General features: G+C 43.7%; 1 protein-coding gene across 2 annotated transcripts in view; it reads left to right on the top strand.

Moving 5' to 3' along the window:
* BRD8 (bromodomain containing 8) overlaps positions 1 to 18,610 on the top strand; it is a 40,934-nt gene extending 22,324 nt beyond the window's left edge. For both annotated transcript variants that reach the window (XM_015140970.3, XM_015140969.3), the window contains 7 exons: positions 4,000 to 4,278; positions 5,735 to 5,998; positions 6,934 to 7,091; positions 12,057 to 12,146; positions 12,679 to 12,747; positions 17,489 to 17,666; positions 18,214 to 18,610. In XM_015140970.3, coding sequence (XP_014996456.2) covers positions 4,000 to 4,278; positions 5,735 to 5,998; positions 6,934 to 7,091; positions 12,057 to 12,146; positions 12,679 to 12,747; positions 17,489 to 17,666; positions 18,214 to 18,306 — 1,131 coding nt within the window. In that variant the 3' untranslated portion in view covers positions 18,307 to 18,610. The remainder of the gene's footprint in view (positions 1 to 3,999; positions 4,279 to 5,734; positions 5,999 to 6,933; positions 7,092 to 12,056; positions 12,147 to 12,678; positions 12,748 to 17,488; positions 17,667 to 18,213) is intronic.
* The last annotated feature ends 352 nt before the right edge of the window (positions 18,611 to 18,962 follow it).

Below are 18,962 nucleotides of genomic sequence, written 5' to 3'. Positions count from 1 at the left end.
GTTCCAGCTATTTGGGAGGCTGAGGCAGAAGAAGCGCTTGAACCCAGGAGGTGGAAGTTGCAGTGAGCCGAGATGGCGTCACTGCACTCGAGCCTGGGCGACAGAGCAAGATTCCATCTCAAAAAAAAAAAAAATTGCCCAACACTTTGGGAGGCTGAGATGGGAGGATCTCCTGATCCCAGGAGTTTGAGACCGGCCTGGACAACAAAGTGAGACCCTCTCAAAAAAAAAAAAAAATTAGCCCAGCATGGTGGTGTGCACCTGTAGTCACAGCTACTCAGGAAGCTGAGGCTAGAGGATCTCTTGAGCCATGGAATTTAAAGTTGCAATGACCTATAGTTGCATCACTGCACTCCAGCCTGGGTGAAAGAGCAAGACCCCTTCTCAAATATAGTTCTTAACATTGCTGTTTGAAGGCTAAGCCCAGTTTTAAGAATTACTGAATTTGGCCAGACACCGTGACTCACACTTGTAATCCCAGCACTTTGCCATGCCAAGACTGGAAGATTACTTGAGCCCAGGAGATCAAGACCAGCCTGGGCAACATAGCACGACCTTGTCTCTACAAATAATAAATCAGCCAGGTATGGTGGCATGCACCTGTGGTCCCAGCTACATTGGAGGCTGAGGTGGGAGGATCACAACCCTGGCCAGTTGAGGCTGCAGTGAACTGAGATCATGCCACTGCACTCCAGCCTGGGCAACAGAGAAAAAACACCCCAAAATTTAAAATCTCAGTTCTATTCCAACTTCTGTTAATAGCAACATTTTTTATTTTTTAATTAATGAGCGACTACACCTGGCCAACTAAACTTTTTTTTTTTTTTTTTTTTTTTTGATTTGGAGATTCGCTTTTGTTGCCCAGGCTGGAGTGCAACGGTGCGAGCTCAGCTCACTGCAACCTCCACCTCCCGGGTTCAAGTGATTCTCCTGCCTCAGCCTCCCGAGTAGCTGGGATCACAGGCATGCACCACCAAGCCCAGCTAATTTTGTATTTTTTTTTAGTAGAGACGGAGTTTTTCCATGTTGGTCGGGCTGGTCTCAAACTCCTGATCTCAGGTGATCCACCCGCCTCGGCCTCCCAAAGTGCTGGGATTACAGACGTGAGCCACCGTGCCGGCCAAGATTTTTAAAACTCAATAGTGAAATGAAATAGTGCTGGGCACCGTGGCTCACACCTGTAATCCCAGCACTTTGGGAGGCCGAGGCGGGCGGATCACTTGAGGTCAGTAGTTTGAGACCAGCCTGGCCAACATGGTGAAACCCCATCTCTACTAAAAATACAAAAAATTGGCCAGGCGTGGTGGCGGGCGCCTGTAATCCCAGTTACAGGGGAGCCTGAGGCAGGACAATTGCTTGAGCCTGGGAGGCAGAGGTTGCAGTGACCCAAGATTGAGCTATTGCACTCCAGCCCAGCCACAGAGCAAGACTGCATCTCAAAAGAAAAAAAAAGTTATGAATTTTTTGCTATAAACAGATGGCTATGATGAAAAAATGAGTATTAGATGAATATCACTTTATAACAAAGTAAATATTTAGATAATATGTCACACTGGAGCCTGGTCTAATAGTCAAAGCCTTCTTGAGAAGGGGGTTTGAGAGGATATGATTAGAAGTCACAGATCTTTTTGCCTTTGATAGAACTATATTAGGATGCTAAGGAAGAGAAGATACAGTCTTTGTGAGGTGATGGAAAGGTGTTCAATTAGTCCAGGAATTAGAAAATGAAATTCCTTGTTACATGGACATGTTGTAGACAAGAAAGGAAAATAAAAAATAACATTGTAGTCCCAAAGCAGTCTGCAAACAGGCATGTGATATAAACGCAAGCTCTAAAAGTTGGGAGAAGTGTGTGGAAAAGGTCCATTAAAGGACATATGTTTTGAGTTGGTAGAGAAGGCGATAAATGAGACTAGCAAACCGAATGGAAGGTGTAAGCATCTGATGGGGGTGGTGGGTGGCAATATGGAGACAAATGTAATTAGAACAGGAATTATACTAAGGAATAGGGAGGTGTACATGTGAGTGAAGGGAACAAAATAAGGCTAAATTTATGGAGGACTTTGGCAGATTGAGAAATTTATATTTGGGGTGATAGCTGTTACAAAGCCTTGAGTAGAATAACTATATTTGTTGGGAGCAGATAGGATTAAAGATAGAAAAGATGACTAGGAGACTATGGCATTTGTTCAGGAAAGGATGGACACTGAGAAAACTTATTGTGGGAGAAAACTGGAAAGAAGACTTGCTTACTGAATATAAGAGAAGGGAGGGTCAAAAAATAATTGTGGGTTCTGTAGACTAAGAAAATGGTGATGGGGCCGGGCGTGGTGGCTCACGCCCGTAATCCCAGCGCTTTGGGAGGCCAAGGCGGGTGGATCACCTGAGGTCAGAAGTTCAAGACCAGCCGGGTCAACATGGAGAAACCCCATCTCTACTAAATATACAAAAATTAGCTGGGCATGGTGGCTCACGCCTGTAATCCCAACACTTTGGGAGGCCAAGGCGGGTGGATTGCCTGAGGTCAGAAGTTCAAGACTAGCCAGGTCAACATAGTGAAACCCTATCTCTACTAAATATACAAAAATTAGCCGGGTGTGGTGGTAGGCACCTGTAATCCCAGCTACTCAGGAGGCTGAGGCAGGAGAATCACTTGAACCCGGAGGCAGAGGTTGTAGTGAGCCGAGATTGCGCCATTACGCTCCAGCCTGGGCAACAAGGATGAAACTTTGTTCCAAAAACAAAACAAAACAATACAAAACAAAACCAAACACAAAACAAAGAAAGAAAATGGTGATGGTGATAAAGAAATTGGGAAGAAGCAGTGATTCTGGAGATAGAGGAAATGTGATTTTTATTTTAGAAATGTTACAGCAGGTAGTAGAGCGTCTAAAGGGAATTGACTTTTGGATGCATGGAGAAATGAGACCAGAATTCATATAAGTAAAGGTGGAGAGATTTGGGAGCCACCTAAATGGAGGTCAAAGTTGAAACTTCAAAGTATATATACATTTTTTAAAAACACATTAATAAGAAAGCGGAGGACCAAGCAGGAACATAGAAGGTAGGGATTTATTGAAAGTTGTAAAAAGGAGAGGACAAAGAAAGATGTAAGAAAACAAAGATAGTGGTGTAATGAGAGCAAGGGAAGATATATTTCAAGCTTGATGTTTCTCAGTACCAAGTTGGATATGACCAGAAGGATGCCAAAGGCAATCCTAAAGTGTGTTTTGAAGATTTAATGGTTCATAGGTTAAAAATGTTTATACGCTGAGAAAATATCCCCTGCCCCCTCAATTTGTTTGCCTTATGGTTTAGTTATGGATGATTTGGGCTAGAGAAAAATAATTGAGCTAGCTATGCTTCAGTTCTTTCCCTTCTCTTTTTTTTTTTTTTTTTTTTTTTTTGAGACGGAGTCTCGCTGTGTCTCCCAGGCTGGAGTGCAGTGGCATGATCTCGGCTCACTGCAAGCTCCGCCTCCCGGGTTCACGCCATTCTCCCGCCTCAGCCTCCCAAGTAGCTGAGACTACAGGCGCCCGCCACCACGCCCGGCTAGTTTTTTGTATTTTTAGTAGAGACGGTGTTTCACCATGTTAGCCAGGATAGTCTCGATCTCCTGACCTCGTGATCCACCCGCCTCGGCCTCCCAAAGTGCTGGGATTACAGGCTTGAGCCACCGCGCCCGGCCGTTCTTTCCCTTCTTTTGGTGTATGAGGAATTCCAAGTAAAAATAATTATTAGGTAATACTAATATCTCTATTATACTGTATTGTATGATGTAATATCTCTGTTATACTGACATAGGGCTTTTCCTTCTTCCCGAAGACAAATATAATTTCATGTCTCCCTTCAGCAAGATTTCAATTCTTCCTAATGATGAATACTTGAATACAAATAAATTTCTGGCCCCTTATTTTTCTACTGAACTCGGGAGATGGAGATGCCTCAGGAATATTTATTTGAATGAATTTAATGCATTTTTTTCCTGTGTATTTACAGATGGGACATAAGTGGGTTTGGTTGGATTCTGAACAAGATTATCCCAATGACTCTGAGTTGAGCAATGAATGCAGGTCCCTCTTCAGCTCATGGGACTCCAGTCTGGATCTTGATGTGGGCAGCTGGAGGGAAACTGAGGATCCAGAGGCTGAGGAACTAGAGGAAAGCAGCCCAGGGAGAGAACCTAGTGAACTGCTTGTTGGGGACGGAGGCAGTGAGGAATCTCAGGAAGCAGCAAAGAAAGTCAGCCACCAGAACCTCCTCCACTTTCTCTCTGAGGTAACAGTGAGCTCTTATTTCCAAAGCTGGAAGAGCCTCAACTTTCTAAGAGAATGCTTATCCTTACGTGCTTCTACCACTCTTAACATTGTTTACTAAAATATAAGCTCCACAATGGCAGGGATTAAGTTCATTGCTATGTCCTCAGCACTTGGTGCTGATACAGAATATGCACCAAATACATGCTTTTGGGGCCGGGTGCAGTGGCTCACACCTGTAATCCCAGCACTTTTGGAGGCTGAGGCCAGTGGATCACTTGAGGTCGGGGGTTCGAGACCAGCCTGGCCAACATGGTGAAACCCCGTCTCTACTAAAAATACAAAAATGGCCAGGTGCAGTGGCTCACGCCTGTAATCCCAGCACTTTGGGAGGCTGAGGCGGGCAGATCACTTGAGGTCAGGAGTTCGAGACCAGCCTGGCCAACATGGTGAAACCCCATCTTTACTAAAAATACAAACAATTAGCTGGGTGTAGTGGCGGGCACCTATAATCCCAGCTGCTTAGGAGGCTGAGGCAGGAGAATCACTTGAACCTGGGAGGCGGAGGTTGCAATGAGCTGAGGTCATACCATTGCACTCCAGCCTGGGCAACAGAGTGAAACTCTGTCTCTAAATAAATAAATTTAAAAAAATAAAAATACAAAAATTAGCCAGACGTGGTGGCATGTGCCTGTAATCCCAGCTACCCAGGAGGCTGAGGCAGGAGAATCACTTGAACCCGGGAGGCGGAGGTTGCAGTGAGCCGAGATTGTGCCATTGGACTCCAGCCTGGGTAACAGAGCAAGACTCCGTCTCAAAAATAAAAAATAAAAAATAAAAAAATACATGCTTTTTGACTGAATTTCTAATACCTCAGTCATTAGGGGCCTGGATCATAAGGACTGCTTAATAAGTATCCTTGTAATTCATGCTTTTGGAGTTGTGGGAAGTTATACTTGCCCAAATTTTCCTTGAAGCTTAAATGCTGTGACTTTAAGGTAGTATTTTTAAGTGTCATTACCTTGGTTAAGGGCTGGGGACCAGAAATAAACAGAATTGGAAAGAGAGTTATATGTATACTGTTACTGAACACATTTAGGAGAACCTAGATCAAGATCAGCAAGCATCCATTTCAAATTGCTACTTCTCTCTACAAGTGTCTGTGGTAGACAAAATTTTCAACACTTTATTCTGGACAGCCACTCCCAATTGATCAGAGTTGACACTTGAGATGAAAAATTAGAACATAAACTCCTGGAAGAGGCAAGAACCATATCTTTCTTGTTCATTGTAGTGTCCCCACCAACCAGCCCAGTGCCTGTGTATATATTTGCAGATTTTAGATGATTACATTAATTAAACTATTTTGTCCTCTCAGACTTAGTCACTGTGATAGTGTTAGCATGTGGCATTGTTGATATGTGGATGATGATTTTCATTGGTGTTCCTGTGCATCTAATAATAAACTTTGATTGCAGGTAGCTTATTTAATGGAGCCCTTGTGCATTAGCAGCAACGAATCAAGTGAAGGCTGCTGCCCTCCATCTGGTACCAGACAAGAAGGAAGGGAAATTAAAGCTAGCGAAGGAGAAAGGGAGCTCTGCAGAGAGACTGAAGAGCTTTCAGCCAAAGGAGACCCCTTAGTAGCTGAAAAGCCACTGGGAGAAAATGGAAAGCCACAGGTGGCTTCAGCTCCCTCCATTATTTGTGCAGTTCAGGGACTACTCACAGAGAGTGAAGAGGTAAGAAAGTAACTTAAATCAGCTGTCTTGCTGGTCTTCTGCCTAGGGAAGTAGAACAGAGTGGTTAGAGCACATAGGCTAACTCCAGAAAGTTAAACTACCTGGATCCAAATCCTGGATTGAGCACCAGTTTTAGCTGTGTTACCTTAAGCATGTTAGTGAACATTTTAGAACTTCAGTTTTCTCTGCAGAAATGCAATAATAGCACCCTATTTTGTGGGTTTGCTGTGAGGTTTAAATGAGATAATTCATGAAAAGCACTTAGCACAGTGCCTGGCTTATAGTAAGCAATAAGTAAAATTTAGAATACCATCATCATTATTATCTGGCAGGCAGGGTGCAGTGGCTCATGCCTGTAATCTCAGTGCTTTGGGAGGCTGAGGCAGGAGAATCTCTTGAGTCAGGAGTTTGAGACCAGTCTGGGCAATACAGGGAGGCACCATCTCTACAAAAACACAAAAAACAAATTAGCCAGGTATGGTGGCATGTACCTGTAGTTCCAGCTACTTGGGAGTCTCAGGGGGAGCGCAGGAGTTCAAGGCTGCAGTGAGCCATGATGATGCCACTGCACTCCAGCCTGGGCAACAGAGTGAGACCCTGTCTCAAAAAAAAAAAAAAAAAAAAATTATCTGGCCAGCTAGAGTAGTTAACTCCAGGGCCACAGGTGATCATGATGGTTTTTAAAGAATCCAATGAGAATTGGGCAAATAATGCTTTTCCATTTTGGTGGAGGTGAGTGGCACAGAGTCAAAGTCCTCCAGCAAGACTGTTACCAAGAACTCATTGACTTAGGTCTAGTTAAGTCAGCTTTCTTTAATTTCTTTTGCAGCTTTATATAATTGACCTCTTCTCACCTTACGGGCAGCCTTCATTTAAAAATTACTGTGCAGAAAGTAAATCTCCTTCTAAAGTTTCCTGTTTCCTGGCATTCCTAGGGGGAGGCTCAGCAAGAATCCAAAAGGGAGAACCAGGGTGAAGTATACGTGTCAGAGACGGAAGACCAGCCCCCTTCAGGCGAGTGTGATGACGCCTTTAACATTAAGGAGACTCCCTTGGTGGATACACTTTTCAGCCACGCTACCTCCACAAAGCTGTAAGCCTAGACTTTCATACAAATTTGTTAAGATTCATACTTCTGTTTATGCATATTTGAATCATGAAATGGATTACTTTTATAAGTTAAAGAAAATTACAGTTGGAAAACACAAAAATATAATTAATTAAGTATAATTTTTAACATCACATAAATAGAAGTCTATATGCTCTCCTGTTATAAAACAAATCTGTTTCATCAATATTAGGACTGTCTTTCAAGGCAAGGTGTGGTGGCTCACACCTGTAATTCCAGCACTTTGGGAGGCCAAGGCAGGAGGATCCCTTGATCCCAGGACTTTGAGAACAGCCTGGGCAACATAGGGAGACCCTGCCTCTACAAAATAAAAATTAAAAAAAAATTAGCCAGGTATGGTGTCACTTGCCTATAGTCTCAGCTACTCTGGAAGCTGAGGTGGGAGGATCACTTGAGCCCAGGAGGTCAAGGCTGCAGTGAGCCATGATTGTGCCACTGTACTCTAGCCTAATCTGTATCACTCCAGCCTGGGTGATGGAGCTAATGTTGTACAAACTATGCCTAATATACAAACTATGATGCTTTTTTTCTTTTTTTTGAGACGGAGTCTCTCTCTGTCGCCCAGGCTGGAGTGCAGTGGCCGGATCTCAGCTCACTGCAAGCTCCGCCTCCCGGGTTCATGCCATTCTCCTGCCTCAGCATCCCAAGTAGCTGGGACTACAGGCGCCTGCCACCTCGCCTGGCTAGTTTTTTGTATTTTTTTAGTAGAGACAGGGTTTCACCGTGTTAGCCAGGATGGTCTCGATCTCCTGACCTCGTGATCCGCCCGTCTCGGCCTCCCAAAGTGCTGGGATTACAGGCTTGAGCCACCGTGCCCGGCCGCTTTTTTTCTTTAATAGAGACAGGGTCTAGCTCCATCACCCAGGCTGGAGTGCAATGGGCACGATCATGACTCACTGCAGCTTGACTTCCCGAACTCAAGGGATCCTCCTACCTCAGGCTTCCAAGTAGCTGGGAATACGGGCATGGGCCACCACACCCAGCTGATTTTTTATTTTTTATTTTATTTTATTTTATTATTATTATTTTTTTTTGAGATGGAGTCTCACTCTGTCGCCCAGGCTGGAGTGCAGTGGCCGGATCTCAGCTCACTGCAAGCTCCGCCTCCTGGGTTTATGCCATTCTCCTGCCTCAGCCTCCCGAGTAGCTGGGACTACAGGCGCCCGCCACCTCGCCCGGCTAGTTTTTTGTATTTTTTAGTAGAGACGGGGTTTCACCGTGTTAGCCAGGATGGTCTCGATCTCCTGACCTCGTGATCCGCCCTTCTCAGCCTCCCAAAGTGCTGGGATTACAGGCTTGAGCCACCGCGCCTGGCCGATTTTTTATTTTTTGTAGAGACAGGGCCAGCCTTGCTATATTGCACAGGCTTGTCTTGAACTCCTGGTTTCAAGTGATCCTCCTACCTCAGCCTCCTAAAGTGTTGGCATTACAGGCATGAGCCACTGTGCCTGGCCCAAGCTATACCTCTTTTTAAAAATATTAAAATAGCTTTTATGAACTTGAAATGGAAAATTATTTTGATGTAGGAGACAAGGGAGAGGCTTTAAAAAAATTTTTTTTAAAGAAAAAATTAGGCCAGGCACAGTGGCTCACACCTGTAATCTCAGCACTTTGGGAGGCTGATGCAGGAGGATTGCTTGAGCTCAGGATTTTGAGACTAGCCTGGGCAACATGGTGAAACCTCATCTTTACAAAAAATAAACAAAATTTACTGGGTGTAGGGGCATGCACCTGTAGTCCCAGCTACACAGGAGGCCAAGGCAGGAGGATTGCTTGAACTTGGGAAGTGAAGGTTACAGTGAGCTATGATCATGTCACTACACAGCCTGGGTGACAGAGCAAGACCCTGTCTCAAAAAACAAAACAAGAAAAAAAAGAAGGCCGGGCACGGTGGCTCAAGCCTGTAATCCTAGCACTTTGGGAGGCCGAGGCGGGTGGATCACGAGGTCAGGAGATCAAGACCATATTGGCTAACATGGTGAAAACCCATCTCTACTAAAAATACAAAAAATTAGCTGTGCATGATGGTGGGCGCCTGTAGTCCCAGCTACTCGGGAGGCTGAGGCAGGAGGATGGTGTGAACCTGGGAGGCGGAGCTTGCAGTGAGGCGAGATCGCGCCACTGCACTCCAGCCTGGGCAACAGAGCAAGACTCCGTCTCAAAAAAAAAAAAAGAAAAGAAAAAAATTATTTTGAAGTTTGTGATCTTTGTTTCTTTTTCACGTCTCTTAGGGGATTGTTTTTTTTTTTTTTTGAGACGGAGTCTCGCTTTGTCGCCCAGGCTGGAGTGCAGTGGCCGGATCTCAGCTCACTGCAAGCTCCGCCTCCCGGGTTTACACCATTCTCCTGCCTCAGCCTCCCGAGTAGCTGGGACTACAGGCGCCCACCACCTCGCCCGGCTAGTTTTTTGTATTTTTTAGTAGAGACGGGGTTTCACCATATTAGCCAGGATGGTCTCGATCTCCTGACCTCATGATCCGCCCGTCTCGGCCTCCCAAAGTGCTGGGATTACAGGCCTGAGCCACCGCGCCCGGCCAGGGGATTGTTTATGTCAAGCTTGTCTAATCCCTAGCCTGCAGCCCAGGACAGCTTTGAATAGGGCCAAACACAAATTCTTAAAACATTATGAGATTTATGCATTGACTTTTTTTTTCTTTTCTTTTCTTTTCCAGCTCATCAGCTATTGTTAGTGTATTTTAGGTGTGGTCCAAGACAATTCTTCTTCTTCCAGTGTAGCCCAGGGAAGCCAAAAGATTGGACACTCTGGTTTATATAATTGTCTCATCTTTGTATAGATAATTATAGGACTAAAGAACACATTTTCAAATCTTAATGGGGGGCTGTTCTTTTTAACAGGAAACCAAAGAAAAATTAATTTTTTTTTTTTTTTTTTGAGGTAGGATCTCACTCTGTTGCTCAAGTTAGAGTGCAATGGTGTGATCTTGGCTCACTTCAGCCTACGCCTTCTGGGCTCAGGTGATCTCACCTCAGCCTCATGAATAGCTGGGAACACAGGTGTGCACCACCACACCCAGCTGATTTTTTTTGTATTTTTGTTAGAGACGGGGTTTCGTCATATTGCCCAGACTGGTCTTGTACTCCTGGACTCAAGCGATCCCCTACCTAGGCCTCCCAAAGTCCTGGGATTATAAGAATGAACCACTGCATCTGGCATGAAGTGAATTACATTTTAAAGCAGAAAAACAAAGTTGTTTTTATCTGTGACTCCTGGCCTCAAGTGATTCTCTTGCCTCAGCCTTTCAAAGTGCTGAGATTATAGGCATGAGCCACTATGCCCAGCAAAGTTATTTTTGTTATGGTAATAAATAAATTGTTCTTTTTCCGGCCTGTGTCAGATCCATCTGTTGAGAGAATATAGTATGAACTGTTTTTTTTTTTTTCTTCAGTGTATTTCAGATCCACCTAGTTGTCTCTGATAAGGCAAAACTAGTAATTATTCTAGCGTTTTTTTGTCTAAGATATACAGCTGAACCAGGCATATATATATATATAATTTTTTTTTAAACAGCAGATTTCTTTTTTTTTTCTCATAGAGACAGGGTCTTGCTTTGTTGCCCAGGCTGGGTCTTGAACTCCTGGCTTCAAGTAGTCCCACCTCAGCCTCCCAAAGTGCTGGGATTATAGGCCTGAGCCACTGTGCCCAGCCTAGATTTCAATTTTTAGTACACAAATAGGATACCGTTTAAAATGTAGATTGGTGAGGAATGCCTTCATTTGCTTTTCTATAACTCCTTAAGTATGAGCAATAGCGTGCTAAGATGACATATTGTGACTGTACAAACAGCAGGAAATCTACAATCTGAGACTTTTTTTTTTTTTTTTTTGAGACAGAGTCTCACTCTGTCACCCAGGCTGGAGTGCAGTGGCGCGATCTTGGCTCACTGCAAGCTCCACCTCCTGGGTTCACGCCATTCTCCTGCCTTAGCCTCCCAAGTAGCTAGGACTACAGGCACCCGCCACCATGCCCGGTTAAGTTTTCTTTGTATTTTTAGTAGAAATGGGGTTTCACCATGTTAGCCAGGATGGTCTCAATCTCCTGACCTCATGATCCGCCCACCTTGGCCTCCCAAAGTGCCGGGATTACAGGTATGAGCCACTGCACTGGGCCCAGTCTGAGACATTTTATCTTATGGCAGTTCACAGTCTTGGATGGTAAATTCCACATTCTTACCTTAGAATTTAGATTAAATATGAAATCTTTATTAGAAAGCAGTAGATATCCAGCCTGGGCAACATAGTAGGACTTTGTCTTTACAACAAATACAGAAATTAGTTGCAGGGTGTGGTGGCATGTGCCTGGAGTCCCAGCTACTTGGGAGGCTGAGGCAGGAGGATCGCTTGAACCCAGCAGGTTGAGGCTGCAGTGAGCCATGATCACACTACTGCACTTCAGCCTGGGCAACAGAGCAAGACCCTGTCTCAAAAAAAAAAAAAAAATTGGCTGGGCATGGTGGTTCATGCCTGTAATCCCGGCACTTTGGGAGGCTGAGGCAGATGGATCACTTGAGGCCAGGAGTTTGAGCCCAGCCTGGCCAACATGGCAAAACCCCGACTCTATGGAAAATATGAAAATTAGTTGCACTTTTAGTCCCAGCTACTTGGGAGGCTGAGGCAGGAGAATTGCTTGAACCCGGGAGGCAGAGGTTGCAGTGAGCTGAGATCATGCCACTGCACTCCAGCCTGGGCAACAGAGCAAGACTCTGTCTCAGAAAAATAAAATTAAAAAATTAAAAGAGAAAGCAATAGATATTAATAACTAACTCTGCTTGGCCAGATAACTTAAGGGGAGATAAAAAGCTTCAGGTATTAATTAGGAGCATGTCTTAAGAAAACCTCATTACCCACCTGGGGGAGACAGAATATTATTTGTGACGTTACTGTCTCTTTTCTTCATATTTTATCCCCATAGGCCTGATCTAAGCCAGGATGACCCAGTTCAGGATCATTTGCTATTTAAGAAGACTCTCCTGCCAGTCTGGAAGATGATTGCCAGTCACAGGTAGGTCTCCAAAGTGGTAATAGGATTATGTTCAGAACTGAAGTAGTAATACATATTGGGGTTTAAGCATAAAAGGAGATATGTTCATCCCTCAAATGAGCCATAGTTGAAAGGCAGATTCTGTATCTAAGCCTGATTTATCCCAAAGTACCCACAGCTGCTTTCACAAGTCTGTACAGGAAATAGTTGCTGTGCCATTTGAATTGCCTCTAGAAAGTGGCTCCTATTACATAACATTTATATTTAAAATGCATATTCTTTTCAATCTGGTGGATTCTCTTTTTTCACAGAGACAGTGCCTCGGGAACTCTGAACAAATTTCTGAGCCCTAGATCAATATATTGTAATAATATATATTTTATAGTTTTTTTTTTTTTAAACTCTCTGGCAAGGGGGAACAAATAGATTTTTTCCGAATGGTGATCATAGTCTGCATTCTCCTAAAGGAAGTGTACTAAGAACTGAGCTACTCTTCTCGTTTACAATGCCTTGCTAGGGTTTCTTTACCCTCTCTGGGTTTGTCCCTTAACAGGTTCAGCAGTCCATTTCTGAAGCCTGTGTCAGAAAGGCAGGCCCCAGGGTACAATGATGTGGTAAAAAGGTCAGTGATAAAGGGGTAAAGAAAGGTTGGTTGCTTTTATATCTGCGTTTTCATTTTTTATTTCCCATCTGTTATTTTTATTACTTACAAACTCAAGATACGTTTCATAGCCAAACAAGTTTATGAAGTTATGATGAGCTCAGTATCATATCTTCATTTAAGAAGGAATGCAGGAAACAAAAGGATGATACAGGCTTTTTATTTTGTACTATTCACTTTTAAGTAACATGATCCATTCTCTCTCTCTCTCTCTATATATATATATATTTTAACAGGGTCTCACTCTGTTGCCAAGCTGGAGTGCAGTGGTACAGTCTTGGCTCACTGCAACATCCGCTTCCCAGGCTCAAGCGATTCTCCAGCCTCAGCCTCCCAAGTAGCTAAAACTATAAGCATGAGCCACCAGGTCCCGCTAATATTTGTATTTTTTGTAGAAACGGAACTTTGCCATGTTGCCCAGACTGGTCTTGAATTCCTGAGCTCAAGCATTCTGCCTGCCTAGGGCTTCCAAAGTGCTGGGATTACAGGTGTGAGCCTTGGTGCCCAGCCTGCTCATTAATTATAATCTTAAATTAGCCTTTGGTTGTTTCTGACACTATTCTTTTGGAGCCAAACTTTAAAAGGAACTCTGTATTTATTCAGTTAGTTAGTTATAGGTATACTAAGGCACAGATGTCAATCCAAATGGAAGTTATGCACATTGGTTGACTGTAGTACTGTGTCCGGAATTGGTTCCTTCTGGTGGGTTCTTGGCCTCGCTGACTTCAAGAATGAAGCCACAGACCCTGACGGTGTTACAGTTCTTAAAGATGGTGTGTCTGGAGTTTGTTCCTTCAGATGTTCAGATGTGTCCAGAGTTTCTTCCTCCCAGTGGGTTCGTGGTCTTGGTGACTTCAGAAGTGAAGCCACAGACCTTCACAGTGAGTGTTAAAGCTCTTAAAGGTGGCACATCTGGAGTTGTTTGTTCCTCCTAGTGGGTTCATGGTCTGGCTGGCTTCAGGAGCCAAGCTGCAGATCTTCACGGTGAGTGTTACAGCTCATAAAGACAGTGCGGACCCAAAGAGTGAGCAGTGGCAAGAATTAATGCAAAGAGTTAAAGAACAAAACTTTCCCACCATGGAAGGGGACCCTACCAGGTTGAAAGAGCTGGCTCGGGTGGCCAGCTTTTATTCCCTCATTTGGCCCTGCCCACATCCTACTGATTGGTCCATTTTACAGAGTGCTGATTGGTCCATTTTACAGAGTGCTGATTGGTCCGTTTTTACAGAGTGCTGATTGGTGCATTTACAAACCTTTAGCTAGATACAGAGCACCGATTGGTGCGTTTTTACAGAGTGCTGATTGGTGCATTTACAAACCTTCAGCTAGACACAGAACACTGATTGGTGTGTTTACAGTCCTTTAGCTAGACAGAAAAGTTCTCCAAGTCCCCACCTGACCCAGAAGGCCAGCTGGCTTCACCTCTCAGTATTTTGGGATTTTATTTTTATTTTTTATTTAACTTTTTTTTTTTTTTTTTTTTTTTTTTTGCCAGGCATGGTGGCTCACGCCTGTAATCCCAGCACTTTGGGAGGCTGAGGTGGGCAGATCATAGGTCAGGAGATCAAGACTATCCTGGCTAACATGGTGAAACCCCATCTCCACTAAAAAATACAAAAAAAAAAAAAATTAGCCGGGTGTGGTGGTAGGTGACTGTAGTCCCAGCTACTTGGGAGGCTGAGGCAGGAGAATAGTGTGAACCTAGGAGGCAGAGCTTGCAGTGAACCGAGATCATGCCACTGCACTCCAGCCTGGGCAACAAAGCGAGACTCCGTCTCAAAATAAATAAATTAAAAAAATTGAGACAGGGTCTCTGTTGCTGAAGTGCAGTGGTGCAATCATGGCTCACTGCAGCCTTGACTTCCTGGGCTCAAGCAATCTTCCCACTTCAGTCTCCTGAATAGCTGGGACTACAGGCATGTGCTACTGCACTTAGCTAATTTTAAAATTTATTATTTTTTAAATTTTTACTTATTATTTTTTGAGACAGGTCTCACTCTGTCGCTCAGGCTGGAGTGCAGTGGCACATTTCATGGATAACTTAGCCTCAACTGCCCAGGCTCAAGCAATCCTTCCACCTCAGCCTCCCTAATAGCTGGGTCTAGAGGTGTGTGCCACCATGCTCGGCTAATTTTTGTATTTTTTTGTAGACATAGAGTTTTACCATGGTGCCCAGGCTTGTCTCAGACTCCTGGGCTCATGCAATTCACCCACCTCAGCCTCCCAAAGTGCTGGGATTACAGGTGTGAGCCACTGTGCCTGGCCTGATTTTTTTATTGTAATAAAATTTTTTCTTTGTTTGAAATGTTATTATTTTTCTTCAGAATGTCACTAAGGAGGAATTTTTTAATTTTTTGTAGATATGGGGTATCACTATATTGCCCAGGTTGGTCTTAAATTCCTAGTCTCAAATGATCCTTCCACCTTGGCCTTCCAAAATGCTGGGATTATAGGCAGGTAATCCCAGCCTATTTTGCATTTTTAATTTTCTTTTGAGACAGAGTCTTGCTCTGTCACCAGACTGGAGTGCAATGATGAGATCTCGGCTTACTGCAACCTCTGCCTCCCGAGTTCAAGCAATTCTCCTGCCTCAACCTCCCGAGTAGCTGGAACTACAGGCGTGCGCTACCACGCCCAGCTAATTTTTGTATTTTTAGTAGAGATGGGGTTTCACCATGTTGGCCAGGATGGTCTCAATCTCTTAACCTCATGATCCTCCTGCCTCTGTCTCCCAAAGTGCTGGGATTACAGGTGTGAGCCACCATGCTTGGCCTATTTTGGATTTTTATAGCATAGGTCATCTAAAATGCTGTCATAAACCTGTATGGTAATAGAGTGTAAAAGTTCATGATAGGACCTTTGGAGAGTCACTTGTCTGTGCTGCTATAGTACAATACCACAGGCTGGATAATTTATAAAAAATAGAAACCTATTCCTCTTTGTTTTGGTTCTGGAGTCTGGGAAGTCCAAGATCAAGGCACTGGTAGTTTTGGTGTGTGAGGTGGGTTACTCTCTGCTTCTAAGGTGATGCCTTGTTGTTGTATTCTGCAGAGGGGATGAACACTGTATCCTCACATGGCAGAAGGGACAGAAGGGTAAGAGGGCACTCTCTTCGATATGGAGCCCTTTTATAAGGATGCTAATCCCATTCATGAAGGCAGAGTACTCATGAGTTAATTACCTCCCAGAGGCCCCACCTCTTAATACTGTTGCACTTGGGATTAAGTTTCAATATGAATTCCAGAGGGGATACCATCATTCAAACAGCAGAGACAGAATGATACCATCATTCAAACAGCAGAGATAAACTTCTTTAGGTATGAGGAAACTAAAGCTCAGAGGTGCTTGGTCATGACTTGCTCGTGATCAACCAACAGTTAATAGCAGAGCTAGAACTAAGCCCCAGATTCTTACCTGCAGTTCAGTCTTCTTTCTACACTGCTGTGCCTTCTCTTATATATCTACTTTCTGTGTTTCATTAATATTGTTTTAATATTCACTTGATCCTTTTTTCATCTCCATGAAAGGAGAAAAAATTATTCTTAGCTTTTTATTTGTGCAGTAAGAGAAGTAGATTAAATAATATATGACTGTACATTGTAAACAGCAAATAACTACTGTGTGATAAACTTATCATTGGTGCTGTCTACAACTTTGGTACCTGGGGCCAGCACTGCTCCTCTGATCGTATAGTGGCTTGACCTGTGGGCTCTGGAGTCGGGCTGCCTCTGAATTGGAATTTAGGCTGTGTGCCTTTCAGTGAGTACTTAACCTCTTTAGATTTCAATTTCTTCATCTGTCAAATGGAGATAATAAGGCCAGGGGCGGTGGTTCATGCTTTGGGGTAATCCCAGCACTTTGGGAGGCCAAGGAAGGTGGATCACCTGAGGTCAGGAGTTCGAGACTAGCCTGACCAACATGGTGAAACCCTGTCTCTACTAAAAATACAAATATTATGGCCGGGCGTGGTGGCTCACACTTGTAATCCCAGCACTTTGGGAGGTCTAGGTGGGCGGATCATGAGGTCAGGAGATTGAGACCATGGTGAAATCCCATCTCTACTAAAAATACAAAAAATTAGCCGGGCGTGGTGGTGGGCGCCTGTAGTCCCAGCTACTTTGGAGGCTGAGGCAGGAGAATGGCATGAACCCGGGAGGCAGAGCTTACAGTGAGCTGAGATCGTGCCACTGCACTCCAGCCTGGGAGAGAGAGCGAGACTCCGTCTCAAAAAAAAGCAACAACAACAACAAAAAAACCAAGAATTAGCTGGGCATGGTGGCGCACACCTGTAATCCCAGTTATTCTGGAGGCTGAGGCAGGGGAATCGCTTGAACCTGGGAGGCAGAGGTTGCAGTGAGCTGAGATTGCTCCATTGCAATGGAGCAACCAGAGTGAAACTCCGACTTTAAAAAAAAGTGCAACAAGAGTGCAACTCTGACTTAAAAAAAAAAAAAAAAAGGAGATATTAATGATACCTACCTTACAGGTTTATTGAGAGGATTGAGTTAGTATAGAAATACAGTGTTTGGCCTATTGTAAACAGGCAAATATTAACTGCTGTTGCTATTTTATTATCTGATGAGGGTTGTTATCTTTGTTACTGTTTTCATTAAGAACTGGTTAGTTCTTCAAGAGAACATGTTAGGTTATCATGTTCCACACAGAGGTTTGATTTTCTTTATTTTTTCTTGGTCACCTGCAGACCCATGGACTTAACTAGCCTGAAGAGAAATCTCTCTAAAGGTCGGATTCGCACCATGGCCCAATTCCAGCGAGACCTGATGCTGATGTTCCAAAATGCTGTAATGTACAATGACTCTGATCATCACGTATACCATATGGCTGTGGAAATGCGGCAAGAAGTCCTGGAGCAGATTCAGGTAGTGTATGTGGAGATCTGTAGCCTCTGGAATCTTGATTTCAGATCAAGATTCTATGAGAATAAAGGTGATTTTGAGGTGACTTTGTGTTCTCAGAGTTTACTTTTAAAGGTGATTAAGGCCCTGAAGGATTGATAATGTGCCAGCTGGTTTGGAAAACCCTGAGCCTCACAGTAAGTCCAGCTTTGATAGTGAAGTCGTCTAGGAATGCAGGCAGCAGTGAAGAGCTCTCAAGAGAGCTGAGGATAGACAAGTAATGGGAATTTCCGCTTCCAGAGCCTCAAGTCAAGGGCTAAACTTCAAAGAGGCCGGAGTCACTGTGTATTTTTTGGTTGCTTCATCTGTTGATATTAATGTATGTTCACACTTTCCCATCTTTAGGGGATAAGATATAGTAGCTAGAAGACATTTGTGGGTTTCTTTTCTGGGTAGCATCATACTTTAAAGAAAAAAGTATAGTTGAGTCTATTTGCCAAAAAAAAAAAACTTGCAATACTTCAGCGTTTAGGGTTCATAATAGCTTGCTATGTGTTCCTTAACCCTTTAGGTACTGAATATTTGGTTAGACAAAAGAAAAGGCTCAAGTAGTCTGGAAGGGGAACCAGCCAATCCAGTGGATGATGGAAAACCTGTTTTCTAACCTGCAGCTGCTATCCTGACTTTTTCTAGAGTTTCAACCTCTCCCCGAACTCTGACCTACAGAGGATCCTGGGACTTCTTTGCCATGTCCCTACTTTCTTTTCAAATAAGAATAATGCCTTAACTCACAACCAACGAGTCAAAGATGCATGTGGACATAATATAAAGAAAAAAAGGGGAAGCTGAGGTTTGGGTTTATGCCATAAATGTTGCCCACATCTTTGTTCCATAGGCTTGATTTAAAGACAATTCGATTAGATATTTTACTAAGCCTTTTACTCTATAAATAAATGTCTTTACACAAACGGAATATTGCTTTTTAATGACTAGATAAGCTGAGCATAGAGGGGACAGCATCATCCAGCGAAATGAAGGTATCTGACATGGGTCTTCTTACATTTACCACCTGGAAAGGAATGGGGGGGGGTTCTTATCATTTATAGAGTAGGGATAATTGCAGCATCCTTCAGACTGGCAGAAGGATGACATAAGTTATGAGTAAAATGTCAGAAAACATCTAGTGATCTAAGATTCACAAGGAGAATAAAAATGACTGGCTGGTTCCCTTTGGTTAAAACGAACTGGCCAGATGCTGCAAGGCTCCTTGCTGGGATTGGCCCTCTGCAGCCACCGTCCTCACGCTAGGGCCTCAGGTCT

Source organism: Macaca mulatta, chromosome 6 (assembly GCF_049350105.2).
Source record: "Macaca mulatta isolate MMU2019108-1 chromosome 6, T2T-MMU8v2.0, whole genome shotgun sequence".
NCBI classification, from domain to species: domain Eukaryota; kingdom Metazoa; phylum Chordata; class Mammalia; order Primates; family Cercopithecidae; genus Macaca; species Macaca mulatta.
This window is presented reverse-complemented; position numbering and strand designations above follow the sequence as displayed.